General features: G+C 32.6%; 5 protein-coding genes across 5 annotated transcripts; 2 read left to right on the forward strand and 3 right to left on the reverse strand.

Annotated features, from left to right (window-relative positions):
* Positions 1 to 1,753: 1,753 nt before the first annotated feature.
* On the reverse strand, positions 1,754 to 2,231 carry LOC135956008 (cuticle protein 38-like). The gene is made up of 2 exons (XM_065506468.1): positions 2,184 to 2,231; positions 1,754 to 2,114 (listed from the first exon to the last, which is right to left on the reverse strand). The coding sequence occupies exons 1-2, from the start codon at positions 2,193 to 2,195 to the stop codon at positions 1,800 to 1,802; spliced, it is 327 nt and encodes a 108-aa protein (XP_065362540.1). The 5' UTR covers positions 2,196 to 2,231; the 3' UTR covers positions 1,754 to 1,799.
* A 386-nt stretch (positions 2,232 to 2,617) lies between these two features.
* Positions 2,618 to 3,051, forward strand: LOC135955940 (cuticle protein 38-like). Its single transcript, XM_065506369.1, has 2 exons — positions 2,618 to 2,655; positions 2,725 to 3,051. The coding sequence occupies exons 1-2, from the start codon at positions 2,644 to 2,646 to the stop codon at positions 3,037 to 3,039; spliced, it is 327 nt and encodes a 108-aa protein (XP_065362441.1). The 5' UTR covers positions 2,618 to 2,643; the 3' UTR covers positions 3,040 to 3,051.
* A 10,977-nt stretch (positions 3,052 to 14,028) lies between these two features.
* LOC135953994 (pupal cuticle protein C1B-like) lies at positions 14,029 to 14,510 on the reverse strand. Its single transcript, XM_065504038.1, has 2 exons — positions 14,452 to 14,510; positions 14,029 to 14,385 (listed from the first exon to the last, which is right to left on the reverse strand). Exons 1-2 carry the CDS (start codon positions 14,461 to 14,463, stop codon positions 14,092 to 14,094), a joined length of 306 nt encoding a protein of 101 aa, XP_065360110.1. The 5' UTR covers positions 14,464 to 14,510; the 3' UTR covers positions 14,029 to 14,091.
* Positions 14,511 to 19,735: 5,225 nt separating this feature from the next.
* LOC135953995 (pupal cuticle protein C1B-like) lies at positions 19,736 to 20,164 on the reverse strand. The gene is made up of 2 exons (XM_065504039.1): positions 20,125 to 20,164; positions 19,736 to 20,054 (listed from the first exon to the last, which is right to left on the reverse strand). The coding sequence occupies exons 1-2, from the start codon at positions 20,134 to 20,136 to the stop codon at positions 19,764 to 19,766; spliced, it is 303 nt and encodes a 100-aa protein (XP_065360111.1). The 5' UTR covers positions 20,137 to 20,164; the 3' UTR covers positions 19,736 to 19,763.
* Positions 20,165 to 21,098: 934 nt separating this feature from the next.
* Positions 21,099 to 21,584, forward strand: LOC135953992 (cuticle protein 38-like). The gene is made up of 2 exons (XM_065504036.1): positions 21,099 to 21,142; positions 21,211 to 21,584. The coding sequence occupies exons 1-2, from the start codon at positions 21,131 to 21,133 to the stop codon at positions 21,523 to 21,525; spliced, it is 327 nt and encodes a 108-aa protein (XP_065360108.1). The 5' UTR covers positions 21,099 to 21,130; the 3' UTR covers positions 21,526 to 21,584.
* The last annotated feature ends 1,213 nt before the right edge of the window (positions 21,585 to 22,797 follow it).

The following is a 22,797-nucleotide window of genomic DNA, read 5'->3' on the forward strand; positions in this document are numbered from 1 at the left end:
ATTGTATTAAACAGATTTTAATGTTAAAAAAAATCATTTGTTAGTTATTATTTTAGATAACGTTGGAAATAACCTTACGATAGCGAACGCGACACATTTTAAAAAACAAAATTAATGTTTAGCATGATTAACGATTTAGTGTAGCCACTGTAATTTGATTTGAATTTAAATTTTCAGCCTCATTATTAGAACAATTGCAGAGTACTGTTAAAAAACGATAATTTAGGTATAAAAACAGAATTTGAAGCAGTAAACTTTTTAAATTAAACAAATATTGATTTAAATCAAAATTTTCAACAGCTTTTTTTCAACTACTAATAACAAAACTGTAATTTAGGTACAAGAACGCGACATTAGATCACGAACATAATTTAATGAACAATTCAAGGTTAATAGAGCTTTGTTTGGCCTCTTTTCATCTTTTCATTAGTGAGATTGGAGTGAAAACGACACTTAATGCAGCTGTGGTTCCAACTATGCATCTTATGGAAACCATAATAATCAGTGGTATCGACCTGTACGATTTTCTATAGTTTCGTCTTAACTATACAATTGAATCTGTTTGGTAATCGTCTGACTCATTTGGCGGAAAAGTTACGGTACTTAACCGAAAGAAATTAAGTAAGCGGCGACTGCTGCCATGCCAATTTCATTAAACATCCTCCCGGCCTCTTGTAATCGTTACCATGGGTTCAGCAGATCATAAAATTAAATTGTTTGAATTCATATCGGTATCCACACAAAAACGGAGAACTGCTCCATGATGGAGATCGAAATGTCCAGGTTACTCCAAAATGTTAATTTCGTTCTCAGTGGAACATTTTCATGATGCCCGTTGTCAAACAGTTTTATGTTTAGGATGAAGTGTTTCATCAGAGCACTTGTTTGGTTACTCTTTTGGATTTCCTGTACAACAAAATTTTTCTCACTTAAATGAACAGTTCTTCATTTGAAATATAATGAATATATATTATTTTTCTGAGGCATGTGATCGTGATGATGAGTGATGATGAGTTGCCTGTTCGGCCTTTAATGAAGAGGCAGATTTTATTGCACTCACTAAGCTTTTTTCTCAATCTCTATCTCCTTCAATCCGTAATTTATTGATTGTTTGAATTGCTGCCTTCAAGGTCTATCGTTCTATTACATTAATCCAGTTACAAATATTTCATTCGTCGAATTTGAATTATTAAATGGGAGAATCGATATCAAAACGGACAGAAAACTGCTATTTTCGGATTTGTCATCTTCGATTTTAATGAAATTTAAAACACATATTATGGTTCCAAAGGGTTTCTCTAATCAATGACTTTTTCATCGGAAACCCATTCCATTTCAAAAATATCACGAAATTTGGTAAATTTGTGGTAAATTTCATTAAAATCAGAGATGGTAAATACGGCTGCTGTCCGCTTTCATATGGATCCTCCCAAATGAAATTGTCATTTTGCCCTATTCTATACAATTTGTGCAGATTTAAACTGAAGAACTAACCATAAAAATCATTTCAACTTTGAAATAAGGAGGAAGTAGTTTTTACAAAACTAGTCAGTAGTTTGGATTCACTTTAACCGAATAAGTTAACAAGTTTGTTGCATGACCTGACATGTGTATAATGACCAAAAGTCAATAATGAGCCCTTCACCAGGAGAACCAGGAGAATCTATAAGTACCTTTTCCTCTAGGCCTACTAAATTTAATATTTTTCATTTAACAAATTCCTTTATTAGAAAAAAAAACAAAATTTTCAGTCTTTCGTAGTTAAATCATTTATTTTAATTCAAATTCAATTCTCTGATCTACTTCTTCAACAAAAGAGGAGCAGCGAAGGGGGTGGCGTAGTGAGCAGCATAAGAAGCACCTACAAAGGGAGCAGCGGCATAAGCAGCAGGGGCGGCGTGTACAACTGGGGCGGCAGCATAAGTGGCGGGGAAGGCTGCAGAATGAGCAATGTGATGGGCATTGTAGGTGGAGGCATAAGGAGCTACGTAGGAAGCATGACCAACAACAGCGGGAGCAGCAGCATAAGTCAAAGGAGCAGAGTAGGCCAAGGGAGCTAGTAAACCGGGCTTAGCGGCGGCAACAGCCAACAAAGCGAAGAAGCAAACAGCGATCTAAAATAATAAAAATTTCGTTTATTAAAATCAAATATCCTTTATGGTTGTTGAAATATTAAAACTTACGAATTTGAACATGTTGATTTAGTTAGAGTTGTTTAGGTTTGTTGTACAATTTGTAATTGTTAATGTTGAAGATAAATTTAAAAGTTTTTATACTTTAAATTTGTGTTTGGGTTTGCTATTCGTATTAAATAATTTAATTAAAGCAATTTATGCTAAACGTGACGCTTAACAATGATTGGTTTTTTATATGAACTAACTTTAAATATGCATTTTTACGATTATCTTTTGGATTCGTAATGATATTCATGTAATGATTTTATTATTTTTTGTTTGTAAGCTCGATAATTCATGATCAGGGCTAAATTATATTAGCAAAACTTGTTATTGAAATTAACCAAATTATTTACTTAGTCACAAATTCATATAATAATAATTTAGAGTATAAAAGCCTTTAACTTTATCTTCAACATTAACAATTACAAATTGTACAACAAACCAAACCTACACAAACTTAAACAAAATGTTCAAATTCGTAAGTTTTAATATTTCTACAACTGTAAAGGATATTTGATTTTAATAAAATAAATTCTTATTATTTTAGATCGCTGTTTGCTTCTTCGCTTTGTTGGCTGTTGCCGCCGCTAAGCCCGGTTTGGTAGCTCCTTTGGCCTACTCTGCTCCTTTGACTTATGCTGCTGCTCCAGCTGTTGTTGGTCATGCTTCCTATGTTGCACCTTATGCCTCCACCTACAATGCCCACCATGTTGCTCACTCTGCTGCCTTCCCTGCCACTTATGCTGCTGCCCCAGTTGTTCATGCCGCCCCTGCTGCTTATGCCGCTGCTCCTTTTGTAGGTGCTTCTTATGCTGCTCATTATGCCACCCCCTTCGCTACTCCTCTTTTGTTGAAAAAGTAGATCAGAGTATTGAATTTGAATTAAAATAAATGATTTAACTACGAAAGACTGAAAAACTTGTGTTTATGATTTTATAGGATTGAAATATTGTGGTTCTATAGCGATGTATCCTTCGGCCCATTCACCAAATGTAGGGCGCGATCGATGATCGTGAGACTTTAATTCCTATACGTGTTGAATCTTGTAAGCATGCAAAACAAAATTTCCATAAAGTGCACGTGACACTACCCTACTCACCATCTATCTGTACGGCGTCTTTTAGGGATGTTTATTATCGTTACGATAATAAACGTATTGTGAAAACGATCAATAGTTCCTCGAATTAATCGCTCTGATGGACGATTATGAGCACCACAAAAAGCATGATATTCAACATAAATTTGAACATTATGCAAACGTTGCTCTAGTGTGAGTCTAATCATGATAAATAGCCAAATCAAACTAAACTCAAATCAACCAAAAATTGTCAATTAGATATCCCAGAAAACATTGCTGCAAATTTAAAGTTTTTCACCTCTAAAAAAACACCCTTTACAAGGGAAATGAGGTTCAAATATGAAAGAAACCTTTACCTCTACTTGATCAGTCAAACTTGATCACTTGAAAAACCCCATACACGCAGAGAAAAATATAGTTGGGCATGGTTACTGTAACCATTTCAGATTTTTAACTATATTATGGTCACCGTAACCATTTACATGATTGTGGTAACCATAATATGGTTAATTTGCGATTCACATGATTGTATCAACCATATATATGGTTACAGTAAACAAATATATGTTTGTGACAACCATTCATATGATGAAGGACTTATCATAATATGTAGCTCTCGGCTTAAGGCTTATCATAATCTGAGAACAACATATTACGATAGAATTATTCATCATAAATATGGTTGCCACAAACATATATTTGTTTACTGTAACCATATATATGGTTGATACAATCATGTGAATCATAAATTAACCATATTATGGTTACCACAATCATGTAAATGGTTACTGTGACTATAATATAGTTAAAAATCTTGTAACACTATTTAAATGGTTACAGTAACCATGCCCAATTATATTTTTTTTCTGCGTGTAGAAATGAATTGAACAATTTGAAATGTGCAATTTAAAAAGTTTAATACATTTGTAAGATAAAATTATAATTACCTCCCTTTTCATTATAGCTCCTAAGAAACAATGCATTGATGTTAAAGGCCGAGTAAGTGCAGTTCACAAAAAAAAAAAAAAAAAAACACACAACAAAAACAGCAGCAAGTTTTTTAATTAAGTGCCATTTCCGGTAGTTTTGCTCCAAAAAACTCAGTCTAGCGCATATTACGAGTTTTGTTGTAAAACCCAGTTATAAAACTGTAGTTAATTTGTAGTTGTTTTCACAACAACAGAAAAAGACTACAACCGTTTTTAAACTGATAACATGGCGACAAAATTAACAGTTCACAGAGCGTTAAAAATGTAACGAAACAAGAAAAAAAGAAGAAAAAACATTAAGAGCAGAGAATAAGAAATAAGAAGCAAAGAGTTTGAGAAAGAGGAAATAAAAAATAACGGAAATGAATAATCTCATTGATGACGAACGTGGAAAAAAAGATTTAATGAGAAAATTGTACTCTACTAATGCAATTCAAAGGAAAAGCTTAATAATAAAAAAAACAACAAAAAAATCAATAGGATTTAAAAACAATTATTTAAAGTGAAAGAAAAGCCATAAAGTAAAGAAAAGGATTTTAATTTTTAAAGATGAAAAGAAACTGAGATTTTAATTTTAAATTCATATAATATAATATGTAAAAACTTAAATTAATTACTTGCAAGCCTTAATATATACTTTATAATTTTTGTTTTTCTCACACCAAAAAGTAGACTTTAGTAAATAACCTTTTAACTGGTTTTACAGTATGATTTAAGCTCATTTGTTTTTTGGACTTTCTTTGGTTTTTTTCTCTTTTTTGCCTATTTAATAATTGACTTTACTGGGTTTGTTGTTTTATGCCTTAATCCCTTTGGCCAATTTAGCCAGGCCATTTATGATTTCAATTCCTTAAAGGGTTTTTGTTTTTCTGTTTATTTCTGTGTGTTCTACGTACGTATATTTTATGTTAAAGAATATAAAAATAACAAAAATAGCATAAAAAATAAACCTTATTAAATGCCAGTATTTTGTTGTCCGTGTGTTTGTCATTACTCTGGTTTGTAGCTTCTACTAATTAGTAAAACAAGGGGTTTATTAACCGTTAAGTATACCACCATCAGTCCAAGCACAAACTCCTCCCACTCCATATACAAATATGTCTGTAGCATATAGTAAGTTGGTTGGCAGTTGGCATTTCTTTTTTTTTCTAGCCATCATTTAATTTCTAGTAACTTGCATTTTATGAGCTCTAATTTCTTGCTGGCTTTTTGGCTAAATACGTTTGTTTTTCTCGTTTCTGGTTTTCTTTGGCCATTTTATTTAACAAACGTTATAATGGCCATCCCTTGGGTTGTAAATAGTTTTTTGTTTATACAATAAAATCTTATTTCTCTTTTTTATTTTATTTTTTGCTATTTTACTTTATATTTTGTGGTTTAACTGTGTAGAAACAAACAACAAAGTAAAGTTTTGGTTTTTGCTTGTTAAAGTTCCTAAAAGTAGGCAACAGGGTTTTGTAAATCTAACAATGGCTACAGAGCTTTTAATTAATATATTTTTGTTTGCATTGTTTAGTTTTTATTTACATTTAAATACATACCCTATAGAATATATTGCAAAATGGTGGAATTAAATTAATAAATGAAATCAAGGTTAGGTTAGGTTAGGTTCCATGGGTAGCCACTCTTCAAGCAGCTCACTTGGGTCCATTCAAAACTGATCCCATTGTGATACCCAAGGGGTAAACATCTTGGTATTAATTATACGTCCGTTGTTTCCATGCTAAACCAACCAGATTCTCTGATGAAAGAGTAGATTCGTCTAAGACTTATCCTTGATAGCTCATCTAAGCATGATAGGAATGGTGTTCCGAAGATACGTTCCCTCAGATTTATCAGAGCCGGGCATTGACAGAATAGGTGTGACACCGTCTCATCCTCTTCTTCATTATGGCAGCTCCTACAGTAGTCATTATACCGTAGGCCCAATCTCCTAGCATGTGTCCCAATTATACAGTGTCCTGTAATGAAGGAGACAATTAGCCTTATTTGCTCACGACGAAATTCCATAAGTAGATTCGTCCTGCTGGCATCATATACGGGCCAAGTAGACCTCGTTGTAACACAGGAAGACTCATTGGTCCACCTGCTTTGTGCAGATTCATATAGTGTCCGCTGAACAGCCATCTTGCATATAGCAAGGGAAATACCAGAAAAGGGGTCGATCTCATCATCATCCATCATCGCCCCCATTTTGGCCAGTTCGTCAGCTATACAATTACCCTGATTACCATCGTGGCCAGGGACCCATATAAGCGTTATCCTAGAATGTCTCGCTATCTCATTAAGGGATACCCGGCATTCCTCGGTTAACCTAGATGTCGTAAAGACACCCGCTATTCCTTTAACGGCAGCCTTGCTATCGGTAAATATACATATATCACCAGATATTTGATAAAACCTCAGCCAGTTGGATGCACGTTTAATGGCCGTAATTTCCGCCTGAAGAGCCGTACAGAAGTTAGGTAGCCTGAAATGAAATCAAGTTAGAGCGGAAAAATTTTTTTTGAAACAAAAAAAATTTCAATATTAAATTTTATTTCTAAAATAAACTAAATCTAACACTAAAACTTTTCACAAAAAACATTGTTTTACGTAAAGATCTCAGGAAATTTGTATCCAAAGATTCTTTGAATCAGATTCCTTAAATGACAGCTGGACAACTTGCGGAAAAGAAACTTTAAAGGTTGTGATGGATTGCGGAACTCTCTTTTGAGCTTTCTGAAGTCTCAATTCTGATAAACGAGAATAGACTTCGTAGTTTTGACCCATTTCGGCTGATATACAACGGCCTGCTTAGCTTGGACATTTATTCTGGAGTCCTGGAACGGATGTACTGTTGCCGTCAATCCTAAGGGAGCTTCTCATACTAGACCGAAGGCCTATTACTCTATCGTCCTTCCTCTTGAATGCCATGGAAAGGATAATCGATTTGCACCTATGTTCATTGATTGTTCCAACCCAACTTTCTACGCCTCAACATGCCTATACGAAGAGCAGATATGTTGAGCCGGCTTTACACTCGCTTGTGGGATTTGTACAAAAATCACTCGAGCACATAGAATATGCATTGGTGGTCTTTCTGGTATTTGTACAATGCGACACCAGATACGATTCTTTCGGCTTTGAGAAGACTGGATATAGATCAGTCTATTATCTGCTTCATAGGCCAGTAGATTAATTTTTTTTCCTATGGGGACTTCTACTATTTTAAAATTATATAAACGGGACACTTCGCAGGGAGAAGTTTTATTGCCACTCTTGTGGAATCTTGCCATTAATCTACTGCTCACGAAATTAGACTCAATGAAGTGCAAAACTGTCGCATATGTTGATGATGTTGCTATGGCTGTTTCTGGGAAACATCTTGACATATTATCACAAACTTCACTTAGTACACTTAGCTGTTGGAGCACTGATAGTGGACTTGGTGTGAATCCTGGGAAAACGCAGCCTGTTCTCTTTTCAAGAAGGTACAAAATACCATCCTTCCAACTACCGCACCTTAAAGGGCTGGAACTTAAGCTCTCGGATAGTGCGAAGTACTTGGGTATCATTCTAGACTCCAAGCTATCCTGGAGCCTGAATATCCAAGCCAGAGCGTCTAAGGCAGCTATTGCTATTTATGGCTGTAGAAGGGACATTGGGAAATCCTGGTGAATAAACCCTAGAAATGCGAAATGCCTATTTGACATGGTGGTAAAAACCATACTAAAGTATGGAGTACTGGGAGATTAAAAGAATCCTGTGAATCTCTGCACTAATGCTCACGGGTGTGCAGCGCAGCACTCCATCTCGAGCTTGAGTTGTTATGTACCTGACTATCGGCTGATCTCATTACCAAACAATTGGCCCTAAATTCGGTGGTTAGGCTCAGCACTGTGGGACCATGGAGATCTGGTTGTACTGGTCATGTGTCCATTCTGAGATTATTATACTCCCTTTTCCTTTATTGACAGACTCTACTCTGTATCATTCTTCTAGAGACACGTTTGTCATCTATAAAGATGGCACCAAGTCTGCGATTGGGGTGGGCTCGGGCGATTGTGTTTCAGGGTACATGACCAATGTAGTTTAATTCAAGCTGATATTTCAGCCATCAAAAAGGCGGTACACTGGATGAAGTACTATAGGTAATTTGGAGTGAATATATGAATTTGTACTGACAGCAAAGCTACTATCAAATCACTCTCTGGTATCTATTCGACATCCAGATTGGTACATGAATTCCGGGTATCTCTTAAGGAGATGCCGAGACATTATTGTTGTAAATCACTCATAGATCTTAATTTATTGTGTCTGCTCAGCTCAGATGGTCTACTTTTACAAATTTCTCTATACCGAGGCTTACATGGCCCGTTTACGACCATTATAGGTAAATATCCATTACGGGGCTATCACGTATTAGAATAGCCGTGCTTAAAGGGCAATGCTTAATTGGTGCGCATGCTAAGAGACTGAATACTCCATATAATGACTTCTGTAGAAGTAGTGTAGGGATGTTAGGAAGGTGGTTTCGTTTATTCGTGCGTCAGGTTGGTTCGGCGTGGAACCTCTTTCCGACATGTGAAGGACCTCAACATTTTACATGTATATTATTTTTGTTGCAATAACAAAACACATGTAATATTTCCACTCAAATTACTCGCTTGTATCATAAAAACAGCACATAAGACTATTTTTTAACTGTCTTTTGATAATAAAAGATAAAAAACATTTGTAGGTGAACAATAATTTTCTTAAGAAAATAGCTTTTTTAAGCATTTATACTTTAATCAAGGTTAGTTTATTATAAAAAAATCAAAACATAAAAAACACCCCATTTTTTGTGGTTTTTTTGTGGAATGAGGTGGTTAGTTTATTAACCATCGTCCCGGTTGGCATAAACATAATTATAATAAAAATGTTCGTATAATTTTATTGGAAATCTAATAATTTTGATTAATAAATAGCAAAGTAACACTAAATTCGATGAACAATAAACACTCTGTGCAGTTTATATTGAATGCGTGAAAGTCTGTTAAAACTGCAGTTTACAATATTTTCAAATTAATATATTAATCCTTTGGCAAAGTTCTGCAAATAAACAAAAACGATGACTTCAAAATTTAATTGTTTAGCAAAATGCCAATAAACTATGTTTCAAAGACTATAGAAAAGGTGGTTAGTAAAGTGACCACTAATCAGCAAAGAGTTAATGAACCTAGACGGAGGTAAAAACCCATAAAGTGGAACAATGTTACTTTTTAATTCTTCTTAAGTATTAATCACTGGGTGTCTGGACTAAGTATCGGCATCAACTTGTTGTAGTTATACAATTCTAAATTGCATAAAATGAAAACATATGTACAAAAGTATATTCCAACAAAATTTATCCTTTTTAGACAAAAAAAAAATGTTTTTCATCACAACTTGTTTTGTATTGCTTAGTGAAAGTTCTAAAGGCAGTGACAAGTACTTATTTATGTACATACATAAAATTGCGCTTTTGATGTTATTAAAAAAAAATAAAAACAACACAAATCCTCAAAAGCTGCAGGAAAACTTAAAATTAATTTAATTTATGAACAAAAATTCACACAAAATTATTAATGTCTTGTAATTAAGCAATGCAAAAAAATTCATAATAATAAATCTTTAATCAAACATTAATAACTCCAATGTTTGCGAAACATAACCAAAAAAAAAACAAATTAAAAAGAAAAGCAGCCAGTCGAGCAAACATTCTGCCAGCCACCATGGCAGGCGGAGGCAGTCAATCATGCAGCCAGTCAACCAGTCACATTAAGTGAGATAATCTGCATACACTCTCTCGCACTCATTTATTCACAGCAGCAGCAGCAGCAAACACCACAGCTCAAAAATGAAAGTTCGGCATAATGAGTGTAATTAAAATGCATCATGCAAAATCATGTTTTATGTTGTAATACAAAAACAAAAAAAAAACATCTACTACAGCAACAACAACAAAAGATTATGAGTGTGTGTGGCGTGCATTGCACACATACTCCATGTACTTTTGTACATGTGAAGGAGCAACACCCTTTTGTAAAGTTTTTTCTTTTATGTTTTAATAACCGAGAGAGAGAGGGAGATGTGGGCAGTGGTAGGGGGGAAGAATAAACAAAAAAGATGTTTGTAATTATGTGTGATTATAGGAGCCTTTTTATTATTTTTCCTTTCCTTAATTTTGTGTTTGCCTGATTTTTACTGGTATTGTGTTTATCAATAATTAACCCTTAAATTGCTGCAATTGCTAAAAAGTTTGCCTTTTTCTTGAGGGGGAGGGTTGGTAATCGGATATCATAAGTGTTGAAATATGAGAATATCCGTTAAAAGGTTAAATTAGACTAATTTTAGTTGAATCAAGAAAGATTGCTATGTATATTCGTAAACCTATTGGGTGTATGACTTGCAAATGCGATCATTTGTACAAAATATATTTTTTTAAATTATTTTCCATTGTTAGCCAAAAAACTGCCCATCTTTTGAGAACAAGAACGAATCAAACCAATATCGGATACTATGTTCCAAAATGATGCGTATCCCAGAGAGAGCATTCTGCATTGATCGAACAAATAGTAGACGGACGAGGCAAGGTCTGGACTATAAATTGGTGGAGGCAAAACTTCCCATCCACTTCATTCTAAATAGTTTTTAACAGGTACCGCAACATGTGGTCGAGCGTTGTCATGATGGAATATTACTGTTTCATTTCTGGCCGCATATTCAGGTCGTTTTTCGTGATTCCATGTGATGGTCTGGCCAGATATCAGCAGCTTATTATAGATTCGACCTTTTTGATCCGATAAAATACAGATAATCGCCATGGATCTAAGCGCCATGGATATTTGGCTTTGGTGTCGATTCGGCTGGTTGGCCGGGCTTCACATATGATCTCTTACGCTTCGGTTTATGGTAATGGATCCATTTTTCATCGGAAGTAATGATTTGGTGCAAAAATTATTTTCTTTTATAGCATTCAAGCATCAATTCGGACATGCAAAATCGTCTTTATAGGTCTCTCGGCTTCAATTCGCATGGTACCCAATTTCGCTGTTTTTGGACGAATCCTGTTGTTCGCAAACGTTTTTAAATTGCTGCTTGTTGGGTTTGAGCAATGTCTTCAAACTTTTTTGGCTGGCCTGGGCGATCTTTGTCTTTCATGTCAAAATCACCATTTCTGAATCGCATGTTGAAACCAATGAAACGTATTCACCATAAGCTTCGGTGAGCAATATGTGGTCTTCAGCGACTATTTTTTTCAAATTAAAGAAGTAAAGCAAAACTTCCTGCATATGACGATTCGTTGGCATAAAATTCGACATTTTCACAGCAAAAGAAACTTTGTTGTTTACACTATAATATCCAATAACTAAGTGAGAATAAATGGCAGATATGTAACCTTGAAAATCACATAATCTTATGAAAAACAAAAACCACGTTCAAAGTATACGCCATCTATTGTAAATCCCTCATTTTTAAGTCATGCTCCAATAAAAACTGGAATTAGTGGAAATATTTTATAGGGAAACCGTTTATTGGACATGTTATGCTTTAAATGAAACCATAATATTTGACCTCAAGCTAGATACTACTTTAAATCTGTTTTTTCCCGATTTTTCATTTCAGTTTTAGTTCATATTCTGATGTCGCGTTCTTGTACCTAATCATTCTATGTTATCAGAACTCCGCAATTGTTCTAATCAGATTTAATTCAAATTAAAATTTATCCAAAAAATGTTACTGAAAATAATATTAACACATTTTATTTTGATTTTTAAAGTGTATCGCGTTCGCAGTCGTGAATCTATCTCTTTTCAAAGAGAGGTAAAAGGCAAAGGAAAACATATATCGAGCCCTTAGTGCCAAATTATCGTAAGCGACAAAAACATGCGAATATCTCCTAAGCTATAAGACGTAATTTATAGCTACGACTAGGTCGCTCGATGAGAAGATTTTATATGTGTAATTTTTTTGAAATCGGAACACAAACGAAGAAATAGGATCGTTTTAAAAATGTAACATACCCGAGTGGTCCTACTTTGAGGGCCATTCGCCGCGCCGCTGGTGGGCCCATGAGGTCCAGATTCAGAACCTAAACTCAACAGCACTTCTTCTTTGCGCATGTGAAATTTCATTCAAACCAATCTAACGATTTAGAAGTCTCAGATTTATTTCCTTCTTGTTTTTCTATACCACTATGTGTCGCTTACGATAAAATTCGTTTACTGTAAAATATAAACATTGACTTACGATAAAATCGTACCCCCTATATTTTTGAAGTTATTAACAATTTTGATATTCTGCGAAAGCTAAAGCATCAGTCGGTCCATAAAATTTTAATTTTTGCAATAAAAAAAAAAAAATTAGAAAATGTCGCTTACGATAATTTGGCGCTAAGGGGTCGATATTATAAAGCGGGAAAACTTGCCGACAGAATGAAGAGGTATTTTAAAGAAGAAGTGGGTTCGAACCTTATACCTGCAAACAAACAGTTGGAAAAACAGTAAAGAAGAGGGCTTAGTTAAAGATTTAACGTTATTGAAGCCCTATATAAAAAGTATGTCGAACCCATTAACAATAAATATGAAGAGTTCGTGGAAATCACTTGAACCAATCCATATAGCTGTCGCAAAGTAGGTCAGGGTTGTTTAACAACTCACGCGCCATTCTCATTATTTCTTAAGGACAATCAGGCTCGTTTTCAGTTATTTGGCTTCAAAAATTTTGCATCTCGCTCTGACGCGTGTGTGATGTATGGCTTCATATAACGGTTTCTTTTCTATGTCGTTGACTTTTTATTTTGATAAACCCTGGTGAAGACCATTAAAACGCATTGATACTGGTGGAGTTCCATTTATAGATCAAAATCGTAAATTGGTGGAGTAGAATTTATAACTCGACATATGAACAGTTGGAGTACCATTACCACTCTTGATTTTAGTAACAAGGTTTTAGCGTTCCAGCTACCTATATAGGTCGACTAGGGACTTACATAAACCGACATAGGATAACCTAGCAATTTGTGACACTTTATACTTCGCCAATGGTATTTGAATACCAAAAAAAATTTCCTTATTACAAACGTGATGAGCAAATATGTCGCGTGCTAAATCATTCTAATAATTTTAAAACAAACGAATGCAATATTCCAACATGACAACAGAAAGCCACATTATTTATTTGAACAAAATTATGTTCGCCGATTTTTTAATTTTTCTAGTCACGTTCTTGATTCCATGTTTATTTCTCTTGTATTGGAAACAATAAATCGACAAAACTTTTACACTAAACATAAAATTCTTTAAAAAAAATAAAAATATCGTTAAGATTTCTTTATTTTTGTTCATTTCAAAGGCGTGTGAAGTCACGTTCTTGACCGTGGAATTGCACTTATACTAAGGTGGTTTTTTAAAATTTTCAGGAGTGCGGTGTAAAACTGCAAAGCTAAAATGGTAAATGGTAAAATTTTGAAATGATCAGAAACAAATTTTTATAAATTTTGAGCCATTACATTTCTATTTTGCGATAACGAATATGGGGGATGAGGCCAATTGTGGACCGATTCTCACAAAAGTTTGTAGAAAGAGTTATTAATTACAGAGAAAGCTAAATTTTAGCCAATTAGCTCCTTTCGTTTGGGCACTAACGTGTTTTGAACAGACATACGGACGAACGTAGCTTGATCGTCTTAGAATTGTATAAGGACCCAGAATATATATACGTTTGTAGGTCTGCGACTACTATTTCGATGATGGGTATAAAAATAAATTAACACAAATTTGTTTCAGTCTTTAATAATTCCAATTACTTTTATTTCAGTTCATCAATTCAATTCTCTGATTTACTTTTTCAACAAAAGGGGAGCAGCAAAGGGAGTGGCAACAGGGGAGGCGTGAACTACTGGGGCAGCAGCATAAGCGGCGGGGAAGGCAGCAGAGTGAGCGATGTGATGGGCATTGTAGGTGGAGGCATAAGGAGCTACATATGAAGCATGACCAACAACAGCGGGAGCAGCGGCATAAGTCAAAGGAGCAGAGTAGGCCAAGGGGGAGGTGTAAGCAGAATAAGCCAAAGGAGCAACCAAACCGGGGGTAGCAGCGGCTACAGCCAAAACAGCGAAGAAGCAAACAGCGATCTAAAATTATAAAAATAATTTAAATTAATGAGACAATTTTTGTGATTTTTTTTTTAATAAACTTACGAATTTGAACATTTTGTTGTGAATAAGTTGTTTAGTTTTTCAAGTACAATAAGTAATTGTTATTAAATGTTTAAAACCTTTACGCTTTTATACTATTTTTAATTTTATTGATTATAGAATTTGTTTTTCCCAAAACCCCTACTCTTATTTAGGAACTAAATAAATTGTGGCAGTAATTTGTATTTTTAATTATTTATTATGTCAAGCACGTATCTCTGTTTAAGAGCCCTTGGTCAGCTCAGTAGTGTTTAAGTTGTTGTAATGTTAAATTATAATTAAGTTTTAAAGAAGTCAATAAAATTAAAGTACGATTAGGAATTTTGTTATTCTTGTTTATTTAGAAGTGATTTTTTGTTTTGGTAATTTAATCACTTTCAGTTTTATGACGCATTTAATTGTTTAGTTCTGTAATTTAGTTAAACATGTTTTTTTACAGTTGGTTTTTTTAACACCATTGTCAGTCATGTTACGTTACTTTAGAATATAAGGAAATTGAAATAGGTCAAGGTTTTCAAAATGTGTAATATTTTTCTTTGTTTGAAGGCAGGCAAGACTGTTGTTATTTAGGTTGAAAATTAAGTTTAATATAATTTTAACAGTACAAATTAGGTTTTAAATTCTTTTGGAGATGTATATTTACATTCTTTAACCATTGAAGTGAAAAAAAACATTTTTCGATAGCATTTATTGAGTACAAAAAGTCAAATTTTACGTTTTATATATTAGCAATAAATATAATCAAGAACGCGACACGAAATAGAACTCCTTTTGACTGCTTCTAGAAAAATGTATGCGAATATTTTTTAATGTTAAATAATGTGACTCAAAACTCAAAACTCAAAACTTTTAAATCCATAATTACTTTGCCAAACAAGCGTGTAATCGAGAATATCGATCTGTGATCACTCATATTTCTGACCAAAAATCCATTTTTCATATGAAATCACAAATAACTAAAATCCTTAATAACTTTCTAAATAAGCGTTTAATCGATAAAAGGATCGCGATCTGTGATCACTACTATTTCGGATAAAAATCGATATTTAATACGAAAAAACCCAAAAATTTAAAATCATTAATAAATTCGTTTATGAGCGTTTAAACGAAGAAAGGAGCTCGATCTGTGATCACTCATATTTCTGACCAAAAATCGGTGTTTCATATAAAAAACTTCACAAATCTAAAATCCATAATAACATTGTAAAAACTCAAAAATCTGTGATCACTCATATTTCGAATAAAAATATTGATTTTTCATATGAAAAAACCCAAATATCTAATTTCCTTAATAACTTTGTAATTAAGCGTTTAATCGAGAAAATGAGCTAGATCTGGGATCACTCATATTTCTGACCAAAAATCGATTTTTCATATGAAAAATCTAATAATTTATAATAAATTTGTAAATAAGAGTTTAATCAAGAAATGGAGCTCTATCTGTGATCACTCATATTTGGGATAAAAAGTCGATTTTTCATATGAAAAAACTTAAAAATCTAAAATCCTTAAAATTTCGTATCAAAAATCCTTAATAACTTTGTAAATAAGCATTTAAGCGAGAAAAAAAGCATCAATTTTTCATGTGAAAAAACTCAAACTCTAAAATCTTTACTTTGCAAACAAGCGTTTAATAGAGAAAAGAAGATCGATCTATGATCACTCTTATTTCGGACCAAAAATTGATTTTCCATATGAAAACTCAAATAAATAAAATCCTTAGTAACTTTGTAAAAAAGCGTTTAATGGAGAAAAGGTGTTCGATCAGTGATCACTCATATTTCTAATCATAAATCGATTTTTAATGTGAAAAAACCCAAAAATCTAAATTCCTTAATTATTTTGTAAATAAGCGTTTAATCGATAAATGGATCGCGATCTGTGATTTCTGACCAAAATCGATTTTTAATATAAAACCTCATATAACTAAAGGTTTTATTAAAAAAAAGAATCGCGATCAGTGATCACTCATATTGCATATAAAAATTCAATTTTTCATAGAAAAAATTCAAAAATCTAAATTCCTTAATAACTTTGTAAATAAGCGTTTAATCGAGAAAAGGAGCTCCATCTGTGATCACTCATATTTCTAACCAACATCGATTTTTTATATGAAAAAATTAAAAATTATAAAATCCTTAATAACTTTGTAAAGAAGTTTAATCGAGATAAGGAGATCGATTTGTGATCAACCATATTTGCTACCAAAAATAGACTTTTTCATATGAAAAAACTCAAAAATCTAAATTCCTTAATAACTTTGTAAATAAGCGTTTAATGGAGAAAAGGAGCTGGATCTCTGATCACTCATATTTCTGACCAACATCGATTTTTCATATAAAAAAACTCACAAATAAGCGTTTAATCGAAAAAGGAGCTCATTCTCTGATCACTCATATTTCCGCAAAAAAACATTTTTCGATAGCATTTATTGAGTACAAAAAGTCAAATTTTACGTTTTATATATTAGCAATAAATATAATCAAGAACGCGACACGAAATAGAACTCCTTTTGACTGCTTCTAGAAAAATGTATGCGAATATTTTTTAATGTTAAATAATGTGACTCAAAACTCAAAACTTTTAAATCCATAATTACTTTGCCAAACAAGCGTGTAATCGAGAATATCGATCTGTGATCACTCATATTTCTGACCAAAAATCCATTTTTCATATGAAATCACAAATAACTAAAATCCTTAATAACTTTCTAAATAAGCGTTTAATCGATAAAAGGATCGCGATCTGTGATCACTACTATTTCGGATAAAAATCGATATTTAATACGAAAAAACCCAAAAATTTAAAATCATTAATAAATTCGTTTATGAGCGTTTAAACGAAGAAAGGAGCTCGATCTGTGATCACTCATATTTCTGACCAAAAATCGGTGTTTCATATAAAAAACTTCACAAATCTAAAATCCATAATAACATTGTAAAAACTCAAAAATCTGTGATCACTCATATTTCGAATAAAAATATTGATTTTTCATATGAAAAAACCCAAATATCTAATTTCCTTAATAACTTTGTAATTAAGCGTTTAATCGAGAAAATGAGCTAGATCTGGGATCACTCATATTTCTGACCAAAAATCGATTTTTCATATGAAAAATCTAATAATTTATAATAAATTTGTAAATAAGAGTTTAATCAAGAAATGGAGCTCTATCTGTGATCACTCATATTTGGGATAAAAAGTCGATTTTTCATATGAAAAAACTTAAAAATCTAAAATCCTTAAAATTTCGTATCAAAAATCCTTAATAACTTTGTAAATAAGCATTTAAGCGAGAAAAAAAGCATCAATTTTTCATGTGAAAAAACTCAAACTCTAAAATCTTTACTTTGCAAACAAGCGTTTAATAGAGAAAAGAAGATCGATCTATGATCACTCTTATTTCGGACCAAAAATTGATTTTCCATATGAAAACTCAAATAAATAAAATCCTTAGTAACTTTGTAAAAAAGCGTTTAATGGAGAAAAGGTGTTCGATCAGTGATCACTCATATTTCTAATCATAAATCGATTTTTAATGTGAAAAAACCCAAAAATCTAAATTCCTTAATTATTTTGTAAATAAGCGTTTAATCGATAAATGGATCGCGATCTGTGATTTCTGACCAAAATCGATTTTTAATATAAAACCTCATATAACTAAAGGTTTTATTAAAAAAAAGAATCGCGATCAGTGATCACTCATATTGCATATAAAAATTCAATTTTTCATAGAAAAAATTCAAAAATCTAAATTCCTTAATAACTTTGTAAATAAGCGTTTAATCGAGAAAAGGAGCTCCATCTGTGATCACTCATATTTCTAACCAACATCGATTTTTTATATGAAAAAATTAAAAATTATAAAATCCTTAATAACTTTGTAAAGAAGTTTAATCGAGATAAGGAGATCGATTTGTGATCAACCATATTTGCTACCAAAAATAGACTTTTTCATATGAAAAAACTCAAAAATCTAAATTCCTTAATAACTTTGTAAATAAGCGTTTAATGGAGAAAAGGAGCTGGATCTCTGATCACTCATATTTCTGACCAACATCGATTTTTCATATAAAAAAACTCACAAATAAGCGTTTAATCGAAAAAGGAGCTCATTCTCTGATCACTCATATTTCTAACAAAAAAATTATTTTTCATGTGAAAAAACTCTAAAATATAAAATCCTTAATAACATTGTAAATAAGCGTTTAATCATATTTATGACCAAAATCGATTTTTTATATGAAAAAACCCAAAAATCTAAAATCTGGTATTTGGACTTGCAGTCCAGTTTTTTGCTATTGATCATGCAAAAAATTTAATGCAGAAAAAATATTTGAATCATTAGATTTTAGTTAAAACAAGTAAGAGTGATTTTCGGAAGTGGGCCTTATATGGGGACTATGACCAATTATGGACCGATCACTATGAAATTAGGTCGTGTGATTTATGTCTATATGAAAGTTATTTATGTTAAATTTTACACTTTTAAGAGATTTATGCATGTTAAAGTGATTTTCGGAAGCGGGTCTATATGGGAGCTATGACTAATTATGAACCGATCGTAACAAAATTTGGTGACATGAATTTTGTATATATAAAACTTATTTGGAACGCAATAGTGGAGATACATTTATAAATTAAACATTTATGACAGATTTCAATATTCGGAAGGACATTTGTATGGGGGAAAGGTAAAAAAATGGACCGATTTCAGCCAGTTTCAATAGGCTTGGTCCTTGGGCCGAAAAAATAATATGTATCAAATTTGATCGAAATATCTTTAAAATTGCGACCTGTACTCTGCGCACAAGGTTTACATGGACAGCCAGCCAACCAGACGGACGGACAGACATCGTTTAATCGACTCAGAAAGTGATTCGTTTAAGGTGGGTGTTAGACTAATATTTTTGGGTGTTACAAACATCTGCACAAACGCATTCAGAGGCTGGATGAATTTTATTATAAATTAATTTTGAATTTCGTAAACAAGTACTTATATATCCGATCATAAACCACTTCTAAGTAATAGAAATGGTATGAAGTAGTCATTACATTGTTCTGTAAATGCAAGTCATTATCAAGTTTTTACTGGGACATTAGTCCTAGAACAGAAATTTTCTACATGCTATCTTATAGTAGATCCATAAAATTACTACAACCATTTAATTTTCAAATCACCATTATAAATTTAATCTCATAATATAAGTTTGACTTAATTTTCTAGTAAAAAAAAAAACAAAAAAAAAGAATTAGTTTTTCAGTCTATCACATGTTTGTTTGTTTATTTATTTATTCAAATTCAGTTCTCTGATCTACTTCTTCAAGAAGAGAGGAGCAGCGAAGGGAGTGGCATAATGAGCAGGGGCGGCGTGAACTACTGGGGCAGCAGCATAAGTGGCAGGGAAGGCAGCAGAGTGAGCAACATGGTGGGCATTGTAGGTGGAGGCATAAGGAGCTACGTAGGATGCATGACCAACAACAGCGGGAGCAGCAGCATAAGTCAAGGGAGCAGAGTAAGCCAAAGGTGAGGTATAAGCCAAAGGAGCTACAAGACCGGGGTTAGCAGCGGCTACAGCCAACAAAGCGAAGAAGCAAACAGCGATCTAAAATTAAATAGATTAAACATTAACTAACAACTTTTATTAAAACGATTTAAGATTTATTTCAACTTACGAATTTGAACATTTTTGGTTGAGTTTGTGTAGTTTTGGTTTGTTGTACAATGTGTAATTGTTGATGTTTTCGGTGAAGTTAATGTCTTTTATACATTTTAGTTATTTAAGTAGCTGTGATCGTAAATAAATTAAATCGCTCGTTTATTATTTCCTACGTGATATGTAAAAATGTTTAATGGTTTTTACTTATATTTAAGCATGGTATAATTTTAAATATTTAAACGGCTAAATAAATGTTACATTTAGTTTAGTCATTAATAGTTTAGATAAATGTCATTAAAATTGTATAAAAATTAAAAAATAAAAATCAATTTTGATTGAGAAAAACATGTAAAAAGAATGGAAATTTCTTACAATTCAACATGTAATGAACTTTAATTAATAGCTTGTAATAAAATTCCGAATTCTATTCTTCTATAGTGAGAGATAAATATATTTGTTTACAACATAGTTTACAAATATCCACGAAGAATGCTGATGAAGGCCGTAGCTAATTTAAGCAAAAACATTTCATTCTGCTATGAGTTTACTTTCTATTAAGTTTTCATTGTATTCTTTAAATATATAACAATAAATTGAACCTGAGTTTTAAAATCTGGGTTCATGAATTTCTAAATCAATGAGTAGTTAACAAAAAAATTTGTTACAAATTTAGTTTTTATAAATCACAAACAATTTAAATTTTTATAGAAGAGGTCTCAAATATTTATCAATATTTGTCTTAAATTATGAATCTCTATTTAACACTAATCAAGAGTTCAATCTACATCCTAAGTAAATATTAAAACCACCTGTGTTTTTACTTTAAAAACCTATATCACCTTGCTGCTGCTGGCTTTTAAAATGCCATCATGTCTGGCATATTTAATGAAGCCCAATTATTTGTTTACAAAAATTCCAAAATTCAAACAATAAACAAAAGTATAAAAGACTTTAACTCAAGCTTAAACATTAACAATTACTAATTGTACAATCAACCCTCAACACTCACAACTCAATCAAAAATGTTCAAATTCGTAAGTTTTAATATTTCAACAACCATATAGGATATTTTATTTTAATAAACGAATTCTTATTATTTTAGATCGCTGTTTGCTTCTTCGCTTTGTTGGCTGTTGCCGCTGCTAAACCCGGTCTTGTAGCTCCTTTGGCCTACTCTGCTCCTTTGACTTATGCCGCTGCTCCCGCTGTTGTTGGTCATGCTTCCTACGTAGCTCCTTATGCCTCCACCTACAATGCCCATCACATCGCTCACTCTGCTGCCTTCCCTGCCACTTATGCTGCTGCCCCAGTTGTTCACGCCGCCCCTGCTGCTTATGCCGCTGCTCCCTTTGTAGGTGCTTCATACGCTGCTCATTACGCCACCCCCTTCGCTGCTCCTCTTTTGTTGAAGAAGTAGATCAGAGAATTCAATTTGAATAAGCAATAAATGAATTAACAATAATAGACTGAACAAAATATATGGTTTTTTATTTTAAAACAAAGTATGGGAAATTTATGCCGGATTTTTTCCTGGAAGATCAAATGCCAACTAATAAGTAGATTAGTTTCTAAACACAATTCTAATCTAAGGTTAATCCACTTTAATGTTTTTGGATTCTAGTTTAACCCAGCTGAAAAAATTACTAATGCTTCACTTTGTAGGCCTTCCTTCATCGCACTCTGCTTTATATCAGAAGGTGTTCTAGAAGGGCTCTCGTAACCATTCAAAATTGCATTGCAAAATCAGGTCTAACAAACATTCAAACCATCTGACCGTCTGTATGTTGAAATCAACTTTCCGTAGCCTCCAAATAACATACATACATGATTTATACATCAATATATCAACAAATGACCCGGTTCGGATGCTCTTTAAAATCAAGAAAATCGGCCCACAAATGGCTGAGATATAAGGAAAAACCAGGACAACCTTGATTTTTTACCAATTTTTTATCTATATCTGAATTGAAAATTCATTAATACAGACAATATGGATATCTACTAATAGATAATTCAAAGACTTTTTAAAATCGGGAAACAAATTGTTAATCCGAGTTTTTAATCACGTGATTATGCTCAATTTAATAAGAATACCTCGACATAATCCATGAGCCAAAAACAACATTCGTAGATTAAACTTAATTTAATCTCCAATCTTCAAGACAAAAAACCGCCCTTAATTGGTTAAAGAAATTTGATATGATAATTACACTGTCCAACAAATTGAGACTTTTTGATTGGAACAGAATAGTGAACATTTTTTACTACAAAAGAAAATATAAAGGGACTTTTTTGAAAAAAACGTAAAAAATACGTCCATTTTTACATGTACCAACTTTGGATGCGTGTAACTTCATATAGGGACGACATGACTGTTAGTTAGTTGTTTTTATAGTATTCAAAATTTTATCCCAAATATTGGTGATATTTTAAAAAACAATTTCGAACCACCATAGGTCCTACATATCTGAAAAACTAAAAAAAGATCGAACAAAATAAAAATAAATAAATAAACCTAAATAACTCTTGACCGAAAAGTGATAATTTACATATGTATATATATTTTTTGTAGATCTTCTCTAGAACTATTTATATTTTAAATATCAGCTCATTCGGATTATAAAAAGATTTTTTGTGTGTTTTTTTTTTAAATGTGAGAGGCGTGTAATTTTGCTAATTAAGCGTAAAG

This window comes from Calliphora vicina, chromosome 3 (genome assembly GCF_958450345.1).
Source record: "Calliphora vicina chromosome 3, idCalVici1.1, whole genome shotgun sequence".
NCBI lineage: Eukaryota > Metazoa > Arthropoda > Insecta > Diptera > Calliphoridae > Calliphora > Calliphora vicina.